Source organism: Orcinus orca, chromosome 10 (assembly GCF_937001465.1).
Source record: "Orcinus orca chromosome 10, mOrcOrc1.1, whole genome shotgun sequence".
Taxonomy (NCBI): domain Eukaryota; kingdom Metazoa; phylum Chordata; class Mammalia; order Artiodactyla; family Delphinidae; genus Orcinus; species Orcinus orca.
In genome coordinates this window covers 79,514,151-79,533,655 of record NC_064568.1, presented here as the reverse complement: position 1 = coordinate 79,533,655, position 19,505 = coordinate 79,514,151, and the positions used below count along the sequence as shown (strand labels likewise).

General features: G+C 45.0%; 1 protein-coding gene across 10 annotated transcripts in view; it reads right to left on the bottom strand.

The window, feature by feature from the left end:
- TFAP2B (transcription factor AP-2 beta) overlaps window positions 1–16,163 on the bottom strand; it is a 32,867-nt gene extending 16,704 nt beyond the window's left edge. For 4 of the 10 annotated variants that reach the window (XR_007479877.1, XM_033423844.2, XM_033423842.2 and 1 more), the window contains exons 1-4: window positions 11,996–12,471; window positions 8,817–8,843; window positions 7,189–7,647; window positions 2,341–2,401 (exon numbers count right to left, since the gene is read on the bottom strand). Coding sequence is in view for 9 of the 10 variants with exons in the window: in XM_033423844.2 (XP_033279735.2) it covers window positions 2,341–2,401; window positions 7,189–7,647; window positions 8,817–8,843; window positions 11,996–12,076 (628 nt within the window). In the remaining variant the exon portion in view is untranslated. The other 6 variants (XM_033423846.2, XM_033423845.2, XM_049716344.1 and 3 more) reach the window with 4 other exon arrangements.
- Between the last annotated feature and the right edge of the window lie 3,342 nt (window positions 16,164–19,505).

Genomic DNA, 19,505 nt, shown 5'->3' with positions numbered 1-19,505 from the left:
CCTAAACCTGGGCCAGTTGCTGCCTTTTTTTATTAATAAGGTAGAATTTTTTAAATCTCTCTAAAAGCCCATTAGAAAACAAATAAAGCAACCTAGTCCCTTGCCAGTTGTTGAAATTTAGAATATTTAGTTCAGGAAACGTTCTCACCTCCTCTTTTATGAAATTAATCTCTGGGAGTCATCCCTCATAAATGTGGTGGAGGGGCAAAGACGGGAGACCAGAGGGCAGGGAAGGAGCTAATGAACCCATAACCTTATTTTAAGTGATTCACAGTGATCTAGAAAAGTAAATCAACCACTTATTCCTCTTTTGCCCATGGCTCTCTAAAGATAAAAATATATTAGTATATTTTCATCATGTAATAAAGCAAATACTTGAAATATTAAATAATAGAATTGACCTCACACTTTATATTCATACCACACTCCCTAAATCAATAAAATGACTGGGGTGCCACTTAGACACTTTAAGCTGCACATTTTTAAAAAAGATTCTGGAGGCCATAAAAAGTACTCTGAGTTTCCAGAACAGAACCAGTGACAGTCAGCATTCTCCTCTTCTTATTCCTGGAGATACCCATATACATACGTATTCACATTTCACTGACAAACATATACAAGCCCTGAAACCAAAGCATCCCACATCTAAGAATATTTTCAGCTCCATTTTGTTAGGTAAGCTAAGTTCCAAATATTTTTATTGGCCTGGCTGTTAAGAACATTTCTGATTGGTCATCAGTTGGGCATGCCCTACAGCCAGCCCCAACGCTGTTTCTAGGATACAGAACCCTGAGCTAAGGGGTTCTAGCTTTCCATGAAAAGGGACGGGAAACTAAAACAGAAAAGAAACCAAGAAAGCCAATGACGAAGCGCCTCTCCTCCTCCCCATACCCACCTCCCATCAACCAGCAATTAACCAGAAGAGAAGACCCAGGAGGAAATGGTGAAAGTGAGCTGTCAGCGCAGTTGCAAATCAAAGCACGAGCCTGAGTGTCCCAGCAAACCCAAACCCCGGCATTAAAAACCCAAACGATACTATCTAAAGAAGAGCAGGAGAGATGTTTGGAGCAACACTTAAAATAGTTTTGCCCCAAACCCTAGTAGTCTTCTTGGGGATATTACGTTCCAAAGCCAAATGGCATAATTTCAGGGACAGCTTCCGCCTCCCACCTCCCACCTCTCAAAGCGACTTTTTCTGCTTTTGTGAGAGACGAAAATTGAGGACACCTCACCCTGTTTGGAATCCTTCCTTCACAACCCTCCTATTCTACCGGCTTGATTCCGCATTACTTTCTGAAGCATCTTTTTCTCTTTTAATTGTTTTTGTGAATGTCCTCTGGCTCGAAGGAATCAGAAGTGACTGCAGCTAGGGATTGTTGACACCAAACAGAAGGACAGGCCTTGTCCAGCATCGATAAGAAAGAGTTACAGTAGTTAAAATTGTAGCTCCAAATACCAGTTCTTGTGATAATTAAAGATTGCACTGTTTACACATTCAAACGCCTAAATTTGTGGCATGTGAGTGACATTGGGGCCTTTCGGCAGGCAGCCATCCTAATCGCCAGGCATTCTCTCAGTGACTGTCAGAGAAGAGGGGGGAAAATTAAGCAGCTGCAATATGCCCGAAATGAGTTATTGTAATTACATTTAATTAGTTTAATTAGTTAATTATTTTGCTTACAGCTGTACAAGAGACTGCAAACATTTGTTAATATCACATGCCCTTTAACAGTATGGGGTGATTCCACAGTCACACTAAATCATGAATGCATATGTAGGAAGATTGAGAAATGTGCAGAGCCCGGCTCAGCTTCTCGGGAAGAGCATATTTAGCAACACATTTGGCACAATTTTTAAAAATCTGAAGAAACAACTCATAAAACACAGAGAACTAGGAACAAAATTACCACCCCAAAAATCAAATACAAAGGCCAAGAGAGAAGGAGCTACCCCTAATGGCATAGGGTTTTTAGCTCAACAAACTCCAGTTATCAATGAAATAATTATAGCATATTTTTGAAAGCAGTGTCTCCCAGCCAGTTCCATACGTGATGGTAGTTCAATTATTTACAATGTATCCAGAATTGCTAGCGAAGGTACTGTGAGAAAAATGGCAATAGTTTCTGTTCCTCTGTCTCTCTCATCCGGGTTTCTCCCTGCGGTCCCCCACCCCCATTCCTTCTTCCCAACAGGCATTTTCATCCAGATAGTCGCTGTGCTATGATTGTGAACAAACATTTGTGTCTTATAAAATAATGAAATCCTTCAAAGTGAAAACTCATCATAAAGACATGAACGCAGAGGAAACTTTTCTTACTTTGCGGGGGGAAGAATCCATACCTTTTTTTATGACAGACTGGTCCAATAGATTCATGCCGCTGTTATTGGCATCTTCAACTGACTGTGAATATAAAAACATCACTATTCAAATCGACTGGATATTAAAGAATCACACTCATAAATCATGTCATTCCAAACTGGAGTTGCTGTTATTTCCATTTATATTAATTCACAAAGAGAGGTTTTATTATTATCATTATTACCTCCAAATGGACACAGAAATGAAATACACCCAAATTGTAAATTCTTCCAATGGAAGAAGAGGAAAAAGGAAACTGTGAGAGACATCTGGGATGCAGGATTGGTTTAGTTATTACGTTAAACATAGATATTACATAGACACATAAACTTTTATATTATTTGCTCTTATGAGTTGTGAAAATCTAGCAGCACTGAAAGATTTTCACCAATATTAGTCAGAGCAGTTTCTGTTTTCTATGCTATCCCAGTGCATTTAACCCCAGAGTCATTTTACAAATACATAATAGTTTACGTTATAGGATTTTAATTAAAGTCTGAGCAATTTGGAATGGAATGCGAACAGCAACACATAGGAACACGTCTGCAGGCTGTCAGGACCGCACACCCACTGCAGTTCACACACATCCCTGTGCTGGGTGAGCTTCCTGCCGCAGGACAATCGCTTGGGGGGACCTGCACAATCTGCTCCCCTCCCAACCCTGCCACCTCTGCTACCCAGCAAGAAGCACACCTGTTAGAAAGGCAGTAACTACAGACACACCAACACACACACACACACACACACACACACACACACACACGGAGGATCTCCCAGTCAGCACCTGGGTAATGGCAAAGAACATTCACCTTCCTTGCCATTTTCATCCCAGAGAAGGAAAGTTTCGACCCTAGTTGTTGGCTGCATTTCAGAGGGGAAATAGCTGTTAGAATGATATTCTTACTGTCAGGATGCACCAGAACAGGGTTCTAGCCGTGCATCCCAGGGCATCCAAAGGCAGTAGATTCCCTCCCCCTACTCCCAAGAGAAAATCAATGCTAGGCCTTTCTGCCACGTACAGCTGCTTTCCTTGATCCTTAGGCACCTACATTTGGACTAATCTGTCACCCACTCTACAGAGGAGTAAAAAGCAAAGGGCTTGTAAGGGGGGTTGTGTTTAGACAGCACTTCCCACCCACTCAAGCTGCGTCCCCAGACAGGGCGTGTGTTCATCACAAGGAAGAGACTGTGTACCCCAAACAAGCAGCACATTAGAAACGAGACGATCTAATCATGGAGGGGTCATGTTCATTTGTTTCTTTTCGTTTTTCGTAGCCACTCTTCTGTTCTCAGAAAGATGGGGGAAATTGTTATTCTCCGTAAGGACCATTTTCCATATTGCAACATGCCATCTCCAACTTAAGAAATAGTACAAAGCTTTAAAAAAAAGAAAAATGCTTCATGTAACTTGTTCGGAACTCCCAGCAGACCCCACCATGCACACGGGCGCGCACACACACGATTCACACCTTTTGTGCTCACGTGTCTACAGTGGCGACGTGTCCACGCAGAACAGAAATATTCGCCTGTGTCTGTGGGTGGGCAGACCCGCGATCTCACAGGCCCCGGACCGTGAGCGCCCACACCTCACCCTCACGTCGGTACGTAAATATGTATATACGCCTCATCAGCGACGTGGGGTAGTTGTGGTAGTTAATAAGAAGGCTCTTGTCTGATTTTCTATCTAATTACGGACGCCTGCTGGGTTTTTGTACGGGATATTCACGCAGCATGCTGGCGCTTAATCGTCACAGGGAGGATCGTAAAGATTTAATTAGGACTGCGTGCGGAAGCTCAGAAAAACGACTCCGACTCGTAATTACTAGACTTCTTTAGTTAAAAGTGATACCAGGGGTTGCTTTAAGACACTAGGGTGTGTTTGAGTGTGTGTGTGTGTGTGTGTGTGTGTAAGGGCTTTGACTTAACATCCTTATATGTTTACACTTAGGTAGTAAAGGTGATGAGAGGTTAGAGAGCAAAGATCGGAAGAAGGAAAGAGGTGTTCACAGCAACTAAACAAGCTCCAAACTGTCACCTCACGCTCTCTTTCTTTCTGATGCTGTTTTTCTGACTTTTAAACACAGCCGCCCCTCCCCACGTGCGCGCTCACACACACACACACACACACACACACACACACACACACACACAATGGGTAGAATGTAGCATACCCAGAACCCAAGCAGCGATTTGCTGGCTTAATAGCCCCTGTGAGTAAATTGAAATAGAAATTGACAGGGTTTTATAGTTTCATTTAAAAAATTATTAGAAGCATTTGGTTAATTAGCTCTCCTCATTTGCTTCTCTCACGGTCGGGGCGGTGGCCCCGCGCGTGTGTCTGGGTCACACAACATCTCCCCCCAGCCCTAGGCCAGGTGAGCACCACTGGGTGTGAGGGCCCCCGGCCTGGCGGCGCCCTGGAATCTGCCTGATCCGCGGCTGGATGGGGGAGGAGGATCCAGCACACACAACAGGCCCTTGAGATGGAACGAGTGACTGGGGTCCAGGCTGAGGCACCCCTGGACCTTTTACAGACAGGTGGGGCGCAGCCCACGCGTCCCGTAGCTGCAGGAAACGCGAAACGCCGAAACCGCCATCAGCTCCTGCAACTTCAGCCGCCGTCCCCCACCGCGTTCCAGATTCCTAAGTCAGAAGTGGATCCTCCGGGACTGGACGGAGGAGGCAGAGCCTCTGGATTCGAGGGTCTGGTCCTAGGTCCATCTCTTCCCCTGTCTTTCTTTGTCACCTGCCCCGTGTCACGTCAACCACACCCCGGCCTCAGGACGCCTGTCATCACGGCGGAGACAGAGATCGCCCCAGCCCCTGTAGTTCCCCTCCTGGGACGGGCGCAGAGTGTATCCCCCGCGACCCCTTGCAGTGAGGGTCGACCCGAGAAAGTCCCGCGGGCCTCCCCACCTCGCCAGGCGACCTGCTGGGATGCATCTGGGGAGGAACGGGGAGAGGTGGGGTGGGCGGGGAGCAGCGAGGGCCCTGGGCCTGCGCCGTCTCTGCTCTGGGCTCTGTCCACCTCCCGGATCTAAGCTCCGGCCACAACTCGGACAAGGGTGCTCTCCCAAATGCACACCGACCTGGCCCTGTTTTTCTCTGGTCCCTTGCATTTGACCGAACACTCCAAACCTCTCACAATTCTCTCTTTCAAAAACCAAAAAACTAAAACCAAAGAAATCTGTTCCCTCTTTGGGCGCAATCCTTGGGTTCCATCGCCTAAACCACTAGGCCTGCCGAGTGTGGTGACACGGCCAGTGCAGCATTGCCAACAGCAATGCTGATGAGTTGATCCACTTTCATTATCTAGCACTTTGAACCGTACCCAGAAAGGTTAATTTAAAAACTTTTCCCCCCAGACATATATTACCCCAATGCATTAAAAAAAAAAACACGATTAAATATTTCCTTTCTCATATGATATTCTGAAATGAGCATTATCTCCAGACAGGGACAGTTAAGTTCGGCTAAATCAACAAAACTACCATTCTTATGACTATGGGTAAATCCAGCCACAACTCAGGTGATTCTGTCATTTTTGGAAATATTAAATAACTGAATTTCCTTTAAAGCAGTAAGCCATCATAGACTACACACAGACAGCATTTAATTCTGTCCCCACATTTTAACTGTTCAAAATACATTTTCTTCAGCAAGGTAAAGAGGAAGGACTCATGCACCCTTTCCCTTTCCCATATTGTTTTCCTTTTCTTCAGAGGTATGTCCATAATGATGCATAATATATACAACCATGCCAATGAGACCGAAGGATCCATTGAATACCTTTCAACCATATTTATCTTTTCTGGAGACTATTTAAATTAGGGAGGAAAAGGAGACCTGCTCAGAATCACCCAGAGAGTTTTTACAAATCATTTCTTTGATGTTTCTTTGTTTAGTTTAACCAAGTATTCTCCACCAAATCAGGCTCCATTGTGTAGATTGAAGATGGGATAGTGAGTGGGTGGGGGAGTGTTTGGAGCCTTTTAAGAAACAAACATATGATGTCTCTTCAACTGGGGTGGTGACACTGGGGAGAGGGTATTAGTGGAAAGGAGGACTGGAGAGGGATGTGAAGAACATTGCTCCACAGTCGTTTAATGGTCCAAAGGGGGAAAAGAATCTCCAAAATCATGTGTCCTCATGAATTCCCAAACAGAATTATGACTTTCTGGGTCTCTCCTCACAAATCTTCAATTTCTCAGATAATGACCCTGGAACTCAGTTATCTTGGAAAAGGGTTCAACAGCTTATGGGACATTCAAAGTAAGACCTGGCTTGGACAAAACAGCACATGTTTTTCTTCCACTGTGCATTGTCACGCTTAACAAAGTCTTTGCAAATCCAGCAAGAACCTCTATAGAGGTCCCTGCACCTCCATGCTGTAGCTTCAGGCAGTCAGGACTCCACCTGCCCTGTCAGGGGCCCAGGCCCACTACTGGGCATGCAGAGCGGGTGGGTTGGGGAGGGCACCCAGCTTGCTCGCACGAAGCGCAAGAGAACAGGAAGCAGTCGCATAGCTAAGGCAAGACAAAAACATCTAGCCTTGATTCTGATGATCCTAAACTAGCCAAACACACATATATTTTTCTTCTTCATTCTTTCATTTCTAGTGCTTCTGGCTTTCCTCATCAGACCTCCAGAAATCGCCACTAGAGAGCCATACACGTATACACACAGTTACATACGTGGTGTCCAGCTGGTGCTGTTCTAAAGATGAAAACTACCTCCCCCAAAGGAGACACAGCTGTCCCTCCCCGCCTGTCCCCCCCACCCGGGGCATTTGTTATTTGTTTACTGTGTGTTTGTTTGTGTGCCGTTACCTGGACATCTTCCATCCCGGGGTGGCCGAGACCGTGCAGCGAGAGGCTGTCACCCATGCCCGCGTCCAGGCCGTGGTGTGCTGAGTGCAGGAGCACGTCCGGCCGGCGGACCGAGTGGTAGTCCCTCCGGGGGTCGAGGCCCGAGAGCTGGGGCAGGGCGGCCCGAGGCTGGGGCAGGAGAGAGCCGGCTTCTGAACCCACTTCTTGCCGCTGTCGTTGCCCCCAGGGGTGCTGCTGGGGCTGGTGCAGGGGGTTCAGGGAGTAGGGGTCGTTGACGTGGGAGTAGGGGTCCTGGCTCTGGTGGTAGGGGAGCGGCTGGTAGGGGGGCGGGAAGTAGGGTGGCTGGAAATCTGACGACGGCGTGTGGGACAGCGGCGGAGCGCTGGAGTAAGGTCCTTGGGACACCGAGCCCAGCTGGGAGAGCCGTGAGCTGTGACTCGGGACGCCATCGTGCCGGTCCTGGGAGCGGAGAGGAGAAAGAGAGAGAGAGAGAAGGGGAGGAAAAAATACAATCGACAAATGGAGAAGCCCACCTACGGCATCTTCTTCTTCCCGAGATAGGGGACGCAAGAGTCTGAAACAGACTCCCAAGCTGACTCAGAGGGTACATGATTTCAGCAATTCCAAATGCGAGGCTTTGGGGGAAAAGGGGGAGAATCACCCACTTAACCAACATCTAAGCCCTCTGTTGGGGTGCAAAGCCGGCAAAAGGGGTGAGGGTAAAGTAACAGTGTGTATGGGGGAGATTCTCAATTCCCTAATGAAAAATACAGGAGTCTGACATAGGGTATTTGCTTTTCTGGGTGCTTTAAACGATTTTTTCCTAACTCTTCCAGAGGCCCAAAGCATGACAAATAAAACTTCATACTATTGGCTTTGCTGTTACTCTTCCTAACCCAGCCGGCTGACCAGGAGCTCCCCACACGACTTGGTCGTTCCAGGAGACCCAGGAATCTGCCTGATCTGAGTTTCCAGTCCCCCCTCCCTCCCCAAGAGGAATTAAATAATTTATGTAGTGTTTGATTGAAATGGATCTCATTCAAAATCATATCCTGAGTCCCTGTTAAAGTTGAACTGTGGTTCACAGGAGTTTTTCTAAGGTTGCTTTTCTAAATATATCTATTGCTGTCCTACTCCAGGGAGTGAAGATGAAGGACCTGGGGTTGGGAGGGGGGGGGAAAGAACAAATAAAGGCCCAGACAACTTAGCGCTGGTCCTAAGTGGAGTGTTAAACTCAGTGAAAAGGGAGGGGGGAGGTGTGTGTGTGTGTGTGTGTGTGTGTGTGTGTGTGTGTGTGTGAGTTTCTCCCTCTCCTCTGTGGAAATGCCATGGTAAAGTCCCCATGGTTCTTTTTGGAGAAATAATCACCTAAATTTCCAAACTGCAATGGCAAAAAGTTTTTCTGTTCGGCCTCCCCCCTCTCCCCAGTTGACTCATGGAGCTCAGACGAACACACAATGCAGAGAAGCAGCTGCAGCCTCGTCCAATTATGGTGCTAAATTACCAAGCCAAAGGCGCTCGAAGGAAGACAGAGACGAGAGAGTGAGACGCACACACAAGAGACAGAGACAGAGAGACAGTAAGAGGAGGGAGCATGCAATTCTGGTACAACGTGAATCCGGACTCACCATGGACGAATAGGTGTGCACTAACATCTGGAAAAAAAAGCCTGGTTACTGCTCAAAATCAAACAATGATTTTAAAAAAAAATCAAGGAGTCCAGCAGAGAAACGAGCTGGACACAGGAGCCGAGCTTGAGGTGTTTCCAGGACAAGCCATCAAAAAAAAAAAAAAAAATTTACCCCCCCGCCAAACGAGATTGGCGTCGCCTGTCACACACACACAGAGCTGTTCATCGGTCTCTTGCTGTTTTTTTGGCTTTTTTCTTCTGCGGTTCTTCGGGGCTCCAGAAGCAGTCCTCTTCCGCCCGAAGCTGGGCTCAGACTGCTCGGCCGCCCCTTCCTCCCTCCGCTTGCCTACACCTCCTCATAATAATTGATATTCATGACTATTAATATTACACGAGTACTTTAAAGGGAGAATGGAGGACAAATGGAGCGTGAAGCAGCAGCGGGCGCAGAGCTCCCTACTATTGTAAATGACGTTCATTCAGTGGAGAATTACTAGATGTAATCAGACGAGGGGGCTGGCGAAGGCAGACCGGGGAAAAAGTTTAGCAGGAAAGAGGCAGAACTTCAATTAACTGAGCCGGGGACGCGCGTAAAGCAGCCCCTGCTCCCCTGGACCAGGCGGTGAGGGAGAGAGCATCGCTGGGGGCTTGTGCAGAACGTAGGTGTCCTGGTTCCTGGAGAGGGACTTTCCTACTGGGAAGAATGGATCGCCCTAGGTGCTTCCTGTGCAGATTAAAAAACAAAATAAAAAGGCGTTGCCTCCTCCTTTGGAGGGGAGAGCAAAGTAAACCGGTGGGCCCGGTTGTTTACAGTGACGTTTGCAGACTTTCACGCATACTGGAGATTATGCTTATTTATTAAAGGATAGGGGCGAGATGGGGGCTTTCCATGCCTCGTGCAGCCTTTCCCTCTTTAGTGCTCCTGCAGTCTGTGATTTTTTTTTACTTCAATTTAAAATATATGCAATCAATCTTCAAGTACACTAAACTTATCCTTTCCAGGCAAAGCCAGGGGCAACAGAAAACCTTTTTGGATGTTTCAGGAACCCGTTCAACTGGCCTAACTGCCATTTCTGTTAAAGTTCAACCTTTCTCCCGACTTAAATAGGCTCCTTCCACCGGGCTGCGGGTTCTCCTATATTTTTTGAGCAGAAAAATTAGGCAGATAGGAATACCTGCAGTATTTTCTCTCTCTCTCTCTCTCTCTCTCTCTCTCTCTCTCTCTCTCTCTGTGTGTGTGTGTGTGTGTGTGACTCTTCTCTCTCCCTCCCCCTTTATTCTGCCCTCTTTCCCTCTTCCACTCCACCCCTCCCTCTTCCTCCCTCCCTCCCTCCCTGCTTTCTTCTCTCCCTCCCTCCTTTCCCATTTAGCCAGTCTACCTTCCAGACTCTTAGAACGAGTTTTATCCTGCTTACTTTTCGGAACCCAGTGAAGTCCCTCTCTGTATACCCTGAGCTATTTACACCGTGGCCCCTTCCCCGCCCGTGCCAAGCCCACTTCGGGCGCTCACATTCTTTAGGACAGTTCGAGCTCCTTCGACTAGAGCATTATCCCGCCTGTTAAAGAAGGAAGAGGAGGCCGAACAGAAACAAACCCCACCAGGCGGAGGCGCGGCTCTTCGTTACAGTCAATACACAACCACAAAGAGGAAAGGAAAGCCCCAATCATCATTCCGCAGAAAGACGAATCTCCTCTCTCTCTCTCTCTCTCTCTCTCTCCCACACACACACACACGCACACGCACACGCACACGCACACGCACACACACCCCAAAATCAGGATTCGGGGCTGGGCAGAGCTGGGAGGCTCCAGGCGCGGGCGCCGGGCGCTGCTTGCGAAACGCAACCGGGCAGCGGCGGGGCGCGCGCGGGCTCCGCGGAGCCGCAGTCTGGGTCGCGGGGCTGGGCCGGCGGCGTCGGGAGGAGCCCGTTTCTAGCGTCCGCAAGGCGGCTCCCCGCCCGGCTTTCAGGAGTCGTCCCGGAGCCGGCGGGATGGCGTGTCCCCCGCGGGCTGGGGATCCTCTTTGCGTCCCATCGCGACCGCCTCGTCCGACCGAGCGCTTCCCGCGCCGATCGCCCGAGACTTGGCTTCTCGTCCTCCCTCCCCTCTCCGACTTCCCCTCCTTCCGACCTCCGACTACTGCCCGCTCGCCAGCTTCTACCTTCCCCGTCCCTTACTCCTCTGCCCCTTTCTCTTCGCCTTCCGCCAAGTTTTTCTTTCCCGCTTCCCTCCCTCGACGTCTCCTCGGAATCTTCGCTTCCCCGCTTCCCCTCACGCCTAATTCGGGGACTCCCAGGCTGGTGAGCTCGGAGCGAAGTTCCGCGGTCCTGGGCCGCCGTCCCCTCTCCGCCCGGCAGCCCGGCCCACGCGCAGCCCCGCCGCCCCGCCGCTCCGTCGGCACCCGAGACCCGAGCGCACGGCCGGGGCGCCCCGCCCGCGGGGAGGCAGGCTCCCGCCTGGCTTCGGGCAGCATCTCCACCCGAGTCTCCCTGGCCTCAGCGGTAAAGAATGGTGCGCACTCAACCCGGGCAGAAATTTTCGTTAAAAATGCCAAGACATGGGGTGGTTTGGACGCCCCGACTCTCAAAGAAGCAAAACACGAGAAAAAAAGAAAATTAAAAAATTGTCGGCTACGGCTCCTTGGCTTGTGCTGTCTCTGCATCCATCTATCCATCTGTCCGTCTATCCGTCGACCTCCCTCCTTCTATATTTTCGTCCTCTACTGGGATCCGTGGGTTATCGATTTCAAAAATGTTATTGAAAATAAAAATTAAAAGCTCGAATCTGTTACGAAGTAGTCTTGAAAACCTAATTCTCTCCCACACTGAAAACGTGGAGAGCCTCTGCCTTTATCAGTCTCTATTTTCTCTGCCCACATTCACTAGCACCACTGTTCCCCATCAGATCCTAAAGGGGGGGGGGGGCGACGAAGAAAGAAAAAATAACAAAAAAAAGAGAAATCCGCTAAGTTAAAGTAGTCAGATTTCCATCTTAAAGTCCTTTTTCAGAATAGCGAAGTTTCCCCAAGCCAGCTTTTCCAAAAGTTGGAGAAAGCTGAGAAAACCGACCGGAAACCTACGAGCAAATAGCTTAAAAATATAGATGAGTTGGGGGTGTCAAGAAGCTCAAATTCTCTATCCGCAAAGCTCTAAGATGCAACCGGGGGTGTCGGCTCACCTCATAGATATCTTCGTACTTGACATTCTCCACGAGCTTCCAGAGCATGATGGCAGCCGGGTCTCTAGGAGGTGAGTGCATTCATGTGAGGAGCAGATGTCTGGCTTCTCAGGACTCCGCTGTCTGTAATGATCCATCTATAATTGGAAATGGGGGATACACACCAAATCCGACGCTCCTCTCCCATCGCAACTTATATCTGTTGTCTCAAACAATAGGCTGGAGAAGTAAGCCTCAGCTGAGAGAAAAACATTATTACACACACAGGAGTTAGATGCAACCCACAGACATGTATATTATAAAAATCATAAACACGTATTTATACCCAGACACCCACATTTAGTTATATAAGCACCCCTGGGTCACACAGAGCCTACAGACTCTGAACATGCATTTAAAGGAGAGAGAGTCGGTCAGTGTGATTAATATAAATATAGACATTTAAAAACCTCTATATTGAAAATGATGAATCATTGTAGCCACTGACTAAAGCCTTTACAGTTCATAAGGAGAAACCAGGGTGCCAACAGTCCCCCATTTTCTATGTAGATTTTTAAAGGGGGACCATTACTGAGATTTTTAAACACAAAAGCTCCTCTTCTTGTTTGTTCAGCAGGAGGGTTTTGAAAGCTGGATTTGGGGATTTTAAGGGTGATCTCTCTGTGTTGATGGCTACACAACTTTTTCTTTTTTTTCACTGTAACTTAGTCACTGTAGAACAAAAAACCCGGCTCACCACAGTGACCATTTCTCATATTTTCCGGTCATTCTGCCCAACAAATTTGAAACCTTAAATACTGTATGAAGCACCTCAGTCTGTACTGCTTATGTTTAAGGGTTGTTTGTCTGTATTTTCAATGGATTTCATGTGCCATTCTTTTCTTGGCTGAAGTCTCCATTTTATGAAGGTTTTTTTCTTTTCTTTCTTTTTTCAGATGTAGGGAGCAACATACGTGCACAATAACACAATATTAATTTCAAGCCTTCTTTGCAGAGACATGGGACATTTTATATCTGCATCCGCTGTCTATAACTTTTAAGTGATTTTAATCATGGAGAGTCAAGAAATGGTCACCTGAACCTCTGGAAGGTTTAAGCAGAATGTTTTTCAAGGAGATATTGAAAAATACTATAGGGTGTGTGGGTTTTTGTTTGTTTTGAGTGTATTTTTTCTTGGTAAGGTGATTTGTATAGCTTTTTTATCCCCCCAAGAAAAGGAAAACATAAACATCAACAAGAACAAAGTTAACCAAACTTCGAAAATGGGCACCCTTTAAGGCACAGGGTTTCCGAATTTCATCATAAAGTGAATACTTGCCTCACTGGCCCCTTTTCCCACCCCCCCCTTTTTTCTACTTCCTTCCAGGGTGCGGAAGGATTCCCACAGCCAGAAGGGAAGTCCAGTGAAGGCTCTCTGCCCCTGGGGCAGAAAATAAATGACAGGAGGGAATGAGGAGGGACCAGGGCAATTTGGGGTGGAAGTTATTAAACCTGATAAGAGTGAATCTGCAAAGGGTGATTGTCTGTAAATCTCAGGACTGCTGAGCGCTGCTGTGCACTCAGAAGAGAGGGCTCCGGCCAACCACGGTGGATATCGATTCGATAAAAACCAGGGCGATGCTTCATATCGTGCAGAATGAAAAATTCTGCAGATTTTTAATTTAATTTTTTCAAAGATAAGTCAAATGAAAGGAACTCGAAGAAGGTGCTTCAGAAGGAACTTCAGAAATAAACCCTTTCTTCATTTCCTGTTTAATTTTTATGTTTTGCCTTTCCCTCCCTCCCTTTCCCTCCTTCCTTTTTCCTCCATCCCGTTTTCCTTCCTCCCTCCCTCCCTCCCTGACTCCCTTCCTTCCTTCCTTTTTCCTTCCTTTCTCCTTTCCTCTACGTTAAACATTAACAGCTTAAAGTATACAAAATCTGTACAGATTTTCCACTAGGAGCTTGAGCGAAGATTTCCTTCTTTGCTCCCAGAGCTAGTCTGGACATGGGGAGGCATTCTTCCTAATTTTGTTGTGTGGTGGGATTTGAAACGGCTTTTACCCTCCCTTTCCAGAACTAAAATCAGTTCCAGATCAATATTTTGCAAGATAAATATTATAGACTTGGAAACTCAGATTCTCTAGACAGAAATTTATTAATGGGAATAACTGTCTTTTCCTTTTCAAACCAATAACTCCTTTATCTTTTTTACCTAAAGATCATTCCAACCCAAATAAAAAGCACTTGGAAAAAATCTTAATTTTTTTCCTCTGAATGCTTTTAACACCTTTTTCATCTCTTTTTGGTATATCATTGCTTAGTCTATAATAAATAAACTCTAAAACTTGAAACTAAAAGAAAACCTCAGAGGGATACTTTTATATTAAAAAAACTACTTAAAAATATATGTTTTTAGTGTAACTATTTATATAGCCATATACACATAGATATAATTTCAAATTTTCATATGTAATTTTATTTTATGGTGAAATAGATATTTTTAAAATTAGAAACGTCTGGAAATATTTGGTTAACATTTATGTAAACTCTTCAGAAAAACTGAAATCTGGTTTATTAAGAATGAAGCATAAATTTAAAAATATACACACATATAAAGAGCTACTCAAAGAAATACATAAGTACAATTAAAGTCCGAGTCGATTTTTCAACGTGGGCCTTGTTCAAAAAATCCTAGAAATTGCAAGGGAAATTTTTCTTAGGGAACCTTCCGTAAGTCATTGAACGGGCAACAGCGCCCTCTGTCGGGATTTTGTGTAAGCAAATCCTGCACGGCCGCTCGATTTTTTTTTCTTCTCCAGCGATTTCTTCCAGTTCTTGAAAACCTTTTATTGCTTAAGAGCATTTTAAAAGCTCGATTTTTATCAGATCTACTAATTTTAGAAATAAGTGTTTAAGCATCTATAAAGTTCAAGTGCCTCAAAAAATGTACAAATAAAATCTCATTCTTTTTTTTTTTTTTTTTTTTTTTTGCATTACGCGGGCCTCTCACTGTTGTGGCCTCTGCCGTTGCGAAGCACAGGCTCTGGACGCGCAGGCTCAGCGGCCATGGCTCACGGGCCCAGCCGCTCCGCGGCATGTGGGATCTTCCCAGACCGGGGCACGAACCCGTGTCCCCTGCATCGGCAGGCGGACTCTCAACCACTGCGCCACCAGGGAAGCCCAAAATCTCATTCTTTACTAAGAAAAATTTCCTAACTTGAGCCAGCTTCTCTCGCTCTTAACTTTCTGTTGCATTTCGCTTTAACCTTCCAATCAACGCGAGGTAAGGAAAGATTTCCGCAAGGACTCAATAAATGCAAAACAAAATAAAGGCAAAGGCAAAAACCCCTCTGATTTTGAAGGGAAGATAAACGAGCAAAATATGTATTTTCATCATCATTTCATTTTCCACTTCGTCTTGTCCTATGCCCATTTTTTTGTTTTGTTTTTGTTTTTTCAGGGGTGGCACAGGCTTGCCTAAATAGAAGCGTACTGGAGACATCCCAAGTAGTTATATTCGTATTTTCCCCTCTCACTTATATTTATTTCACTTATATTTATAATAGTAGACAGGCGAGTTAGTAATACCCCCCTTTTCTCAGCCTCGGATAGAGGGACTATTTTCCGATAAAGGTAGGAGCCACTAATGGAGGTGAATGCACCTAGCTTGGAGCCCTCTGCTGGCGGTTTTCCGAGTAAGTTTCTAACTTTTTTTTTTTTTTTTAATTTCACCGAAAAATATCATTATATTAAATCAAGGTCAGCTGTTAGCACTCTCTTGTCTCACGTCTTCTTTCTTCTAAAAAATCTAATTAAGAATTGTCTAAAGTTCTCAGACTTCCTTCCTTCCTCCCCCTATTCCTTACCTTGGCACCTGTGAGTTAAGGTTTCATGAGCTCTGTCCCTCTGCGGCTGCCTGATGGACTGCCTTTTCTCTTACACCATACAAGGTCCGCCTGGATTTCCCTTTTCCGTCTTCCTAAGACACACAAATAATAAAACGGTAAACACCAAGACTTAGGATTATTGTCACAGTCAGGACCCCGACCCCTCTCATTATGGGCGGTCGTGTAAGCTATTTAATAGCCAGGGTACTGAGCTATACGATGGGAATGTAGGTGAGAATTTGTTACAACAAGACAGTATGAAAGGAATCTATTCCATACTGTCACTTTGTAAAACAATTTAATTTCCCCTCATCAACTCAAGACACGAGCTGCGTGTCAAGAAAGTGAAGGCTTCTATCAGCTAGGGACGTGCATAATTTCCTGTTTAGAAAGTGTCTGTGGGAACCCCAGCCTAGATCTCCCGACTCTGTACAGGCTCAGCAGTTTGCCCACGGCGCTGTGATACTGTCTTTCTTTCTTCTTTCCTTCCCCCCTCTCTCCCTCCCTTCCTTATTTCCTTCCTCCTTCCGAAATGAAGAAGACAGTATTTTTGGAGAATTACTTTTTTCCAGAGTTATTTTTGTCCTGGATTCATAAACAGGCAAAGGAAGAGAGACGAGAGAGCCGTGACTTGTGACATACCAAGATACTACCTCCACCTCTTACTCCTCACGAAGCACGATCGTCCACCAAGTCGATTAATAAGTTGTGACAGGAGCACGTTTCATTGTGGTAGTCTAACTCTAGTTTTCTACCGTGTTTCTATCTGGAAGCTTCCTCATGATCATATTTTGGGGGAATCTTGATTATGTATTTTTAACATCAATTTGGAAAAATTACTGTTGAATGTGTGAAACTACAATTCGAACCCCTGCCCTTAGATTTATAGGGCTTTGCTACCACATAGGTGTCAGCGATCTGGGTATGAGACAACAAAATAAGAGGGACTAATGTTTGCATAAGGGGGTTTTAAAAAAATTAAACGGGGGTAGAATGATCTCCAGAACGACTCTTCGTGATCTTACAGATTGAGGCAAACATTGAAAAGGAAATAGCATTTCTTACTTTAACCATAATATTTAATCAAGGGCACAATTGTGAATTTTTAAAGTGAAATCCCTTGTGAGAATGAAAAGCAGTGTGACTATGGAAACGTCTACTTGGTCTTGAACTTTGAGGAGGAGAAGTAATTTTATTGCATATTTTAGATGTTCTGAAGTCCTCAGGCTTTTCTGTTTACTTGTGGGGCTGTGAAGTTGCCAAAGGGACAGTTTTCAAATTTCTATCTCCTGGAGATAAAGAGGTTAAGGATTGGAAGATGGGGGCGGGGGGTGGGGGGTGGGCTTGGAGTAAATGGTGCAAACAGCCAGAGAACAATTGTTTCCAATACCAATGGATACTTCACATACACAGTGTGAGAGGTGCTCATTTTCCCTGGCGTGACCGATGCAGGAGGACAGGTATTTCCATCATTCTGGATATTTTCCATATTATTGACTTAAGAAGGGGCAATCTCAAAGGGTGAGAACACTAAACAATTTGGTTTCAAAATGCAACCAATAGACCAATACACATCGGAGAGGAAAAATTTGCAAATAAAGACATGGAAAGACGTAGAGCAGAAATCTAACCTTTAAAGCATGAATAAACACATAACGATGCATAACATCAGAGCTGAAATGTCTCTTAAGCACAAGGAACATTTAGGAGAAATTAGCATGACTTTGGAACTACTTCCTAAAACTCACATTCATGCATTTTGAGAAAAATAGAGAATGATGTGTATTCTATGACTCTCTTTATTTCTTTAACATAAGAAGATTCTTTCACTTACCAGCTATGTTATCTTGGGCAAGTCCTTTGACCTTTCCATGTCTCAGTTTTCTCATCTATAAAATGAGGCAAATTTACTGGATGATATATAAGCTTTTTTTTCTTAGACGTAGACTTAATGAGATTTAAAAGCAGCAAATAGTAATGAATGAAAAGTTTAAAATGGAAGTATTTCTGTCTGAACATGTTGCAGCAAAATCTCAGCTCTCTGGGACCCTCTAGGGTAGAGTTTAAGAGAACTGACCCTGATCTTTTGATAAATACTAATCACACGCACACACATACACACACACACATTTTTAGGAATATCATCTTAGAAGAAAACAAAGGAAGGATAAGAATACAGCTTGAGCAGCTCATGCAGCCCAATGTCAAAAAACCAAACAACCCAATCCAAAATTGGGCAGAAGACCTAAATAGACATTTCTCCGAAGAAGATATACAGACTGCCAACAAACACATGAAAGGATGCTCAACATCACTAATCATTAGAGAAATGCAAATCAAAACTACAATGAGATATCATCTCACACCAGTCAGAATGCCGTCATCAAAAAAATCTACAAACAATAAATGCTGGAGAGGGTGTGGAGAAAAGGGAACTCTCTTGCACTGTTGGTGGGAATGTAAATTGATACAGCCATTATGGAGAACAGTATGGAGAATATATTAAAAAACTAAAAATAGAACTACCATACAACCCAGCAATCCCACTACTGGGCATATACCCTGAGAAAACCATAATTCAAAAAGAGTCATGTACCACAATGTTCATTGCAGCACTATTTACAATAACCAGAACATGGAAGCAACCCAAATGTCCATAGACAAATGAATGGATAAAGAAGATGTGGCACATATATACAATGGAATATAACTCGGCCATAAAAAGAAACGAAATTGAGTTATTCGTGGTGAGGTGGATGGACATTACTTCATACAGAGTGAAGTAAGTCAGAAAGAGAAAAACAAATACCGTATGCTAACACACATAGATGGAATCTAAAAAAAAAAAAAAAGGTTCTAATGAACCTAGGGGCAGGACAGGAATAAAGACGCAGATGTAGTGAATGGACTTGAGGACATGGGCTGTGGGGGAAGGGTAAGCTGGGAGGAAGTGAGAGAGTGGCATGGACATATATACACTACCAAATGTAAAATAGATAGCTAGTGGGAAGCAGCTGCATAGCACAGGGAGATCAGCTCGGTGCTTTTTGACCTAGAGGGGTGGGATAGGGAGGGTGGGAGGGAGATGCAAGAGGGAGGGGATATGGGGATATATGTATATGTACAGCTGATTCACTTTGTTATGCAGCAGAAACTAACACACCATTGTAAAGCAGTTATACTCCAATAAGGATGTAAAAAAAAAAAGAATACAGCTTGAGGGAAGAGGCTATCATTTTAATAGTTAGTACCTACTAATGCTTTGAAAGAGATGAAGCGTCAAGTCTAGATGAGTGACATCTTAATATAGTCAAGAGTTTGAAGTTTTGATCTTGAAATTATGATCAGTAACCTTTGATAACACATGCAAAAGGGAAGCAATGTCTAATAGCTGAGGCTGGAAAAAAACTTCATTTTTCAGAAAGAGGGAAGAAGAGGGGCTCTAGAAGTTACAGGTGGGGAATTACGCTATTGTTTCCTCAGAAAAATGATAGTTTAGGTTGTCAAAGTGGTTACTCATGCAGTCTGGGAGGGAAAGAGGGGATATCCCAAGGCACCAGTGTGGCTTCAGGAAGAAGAGATCATTCCATGTATCCTCATGTCCTTTGCTATAGATTTACTAGACTGAGTATCAGGCCCAT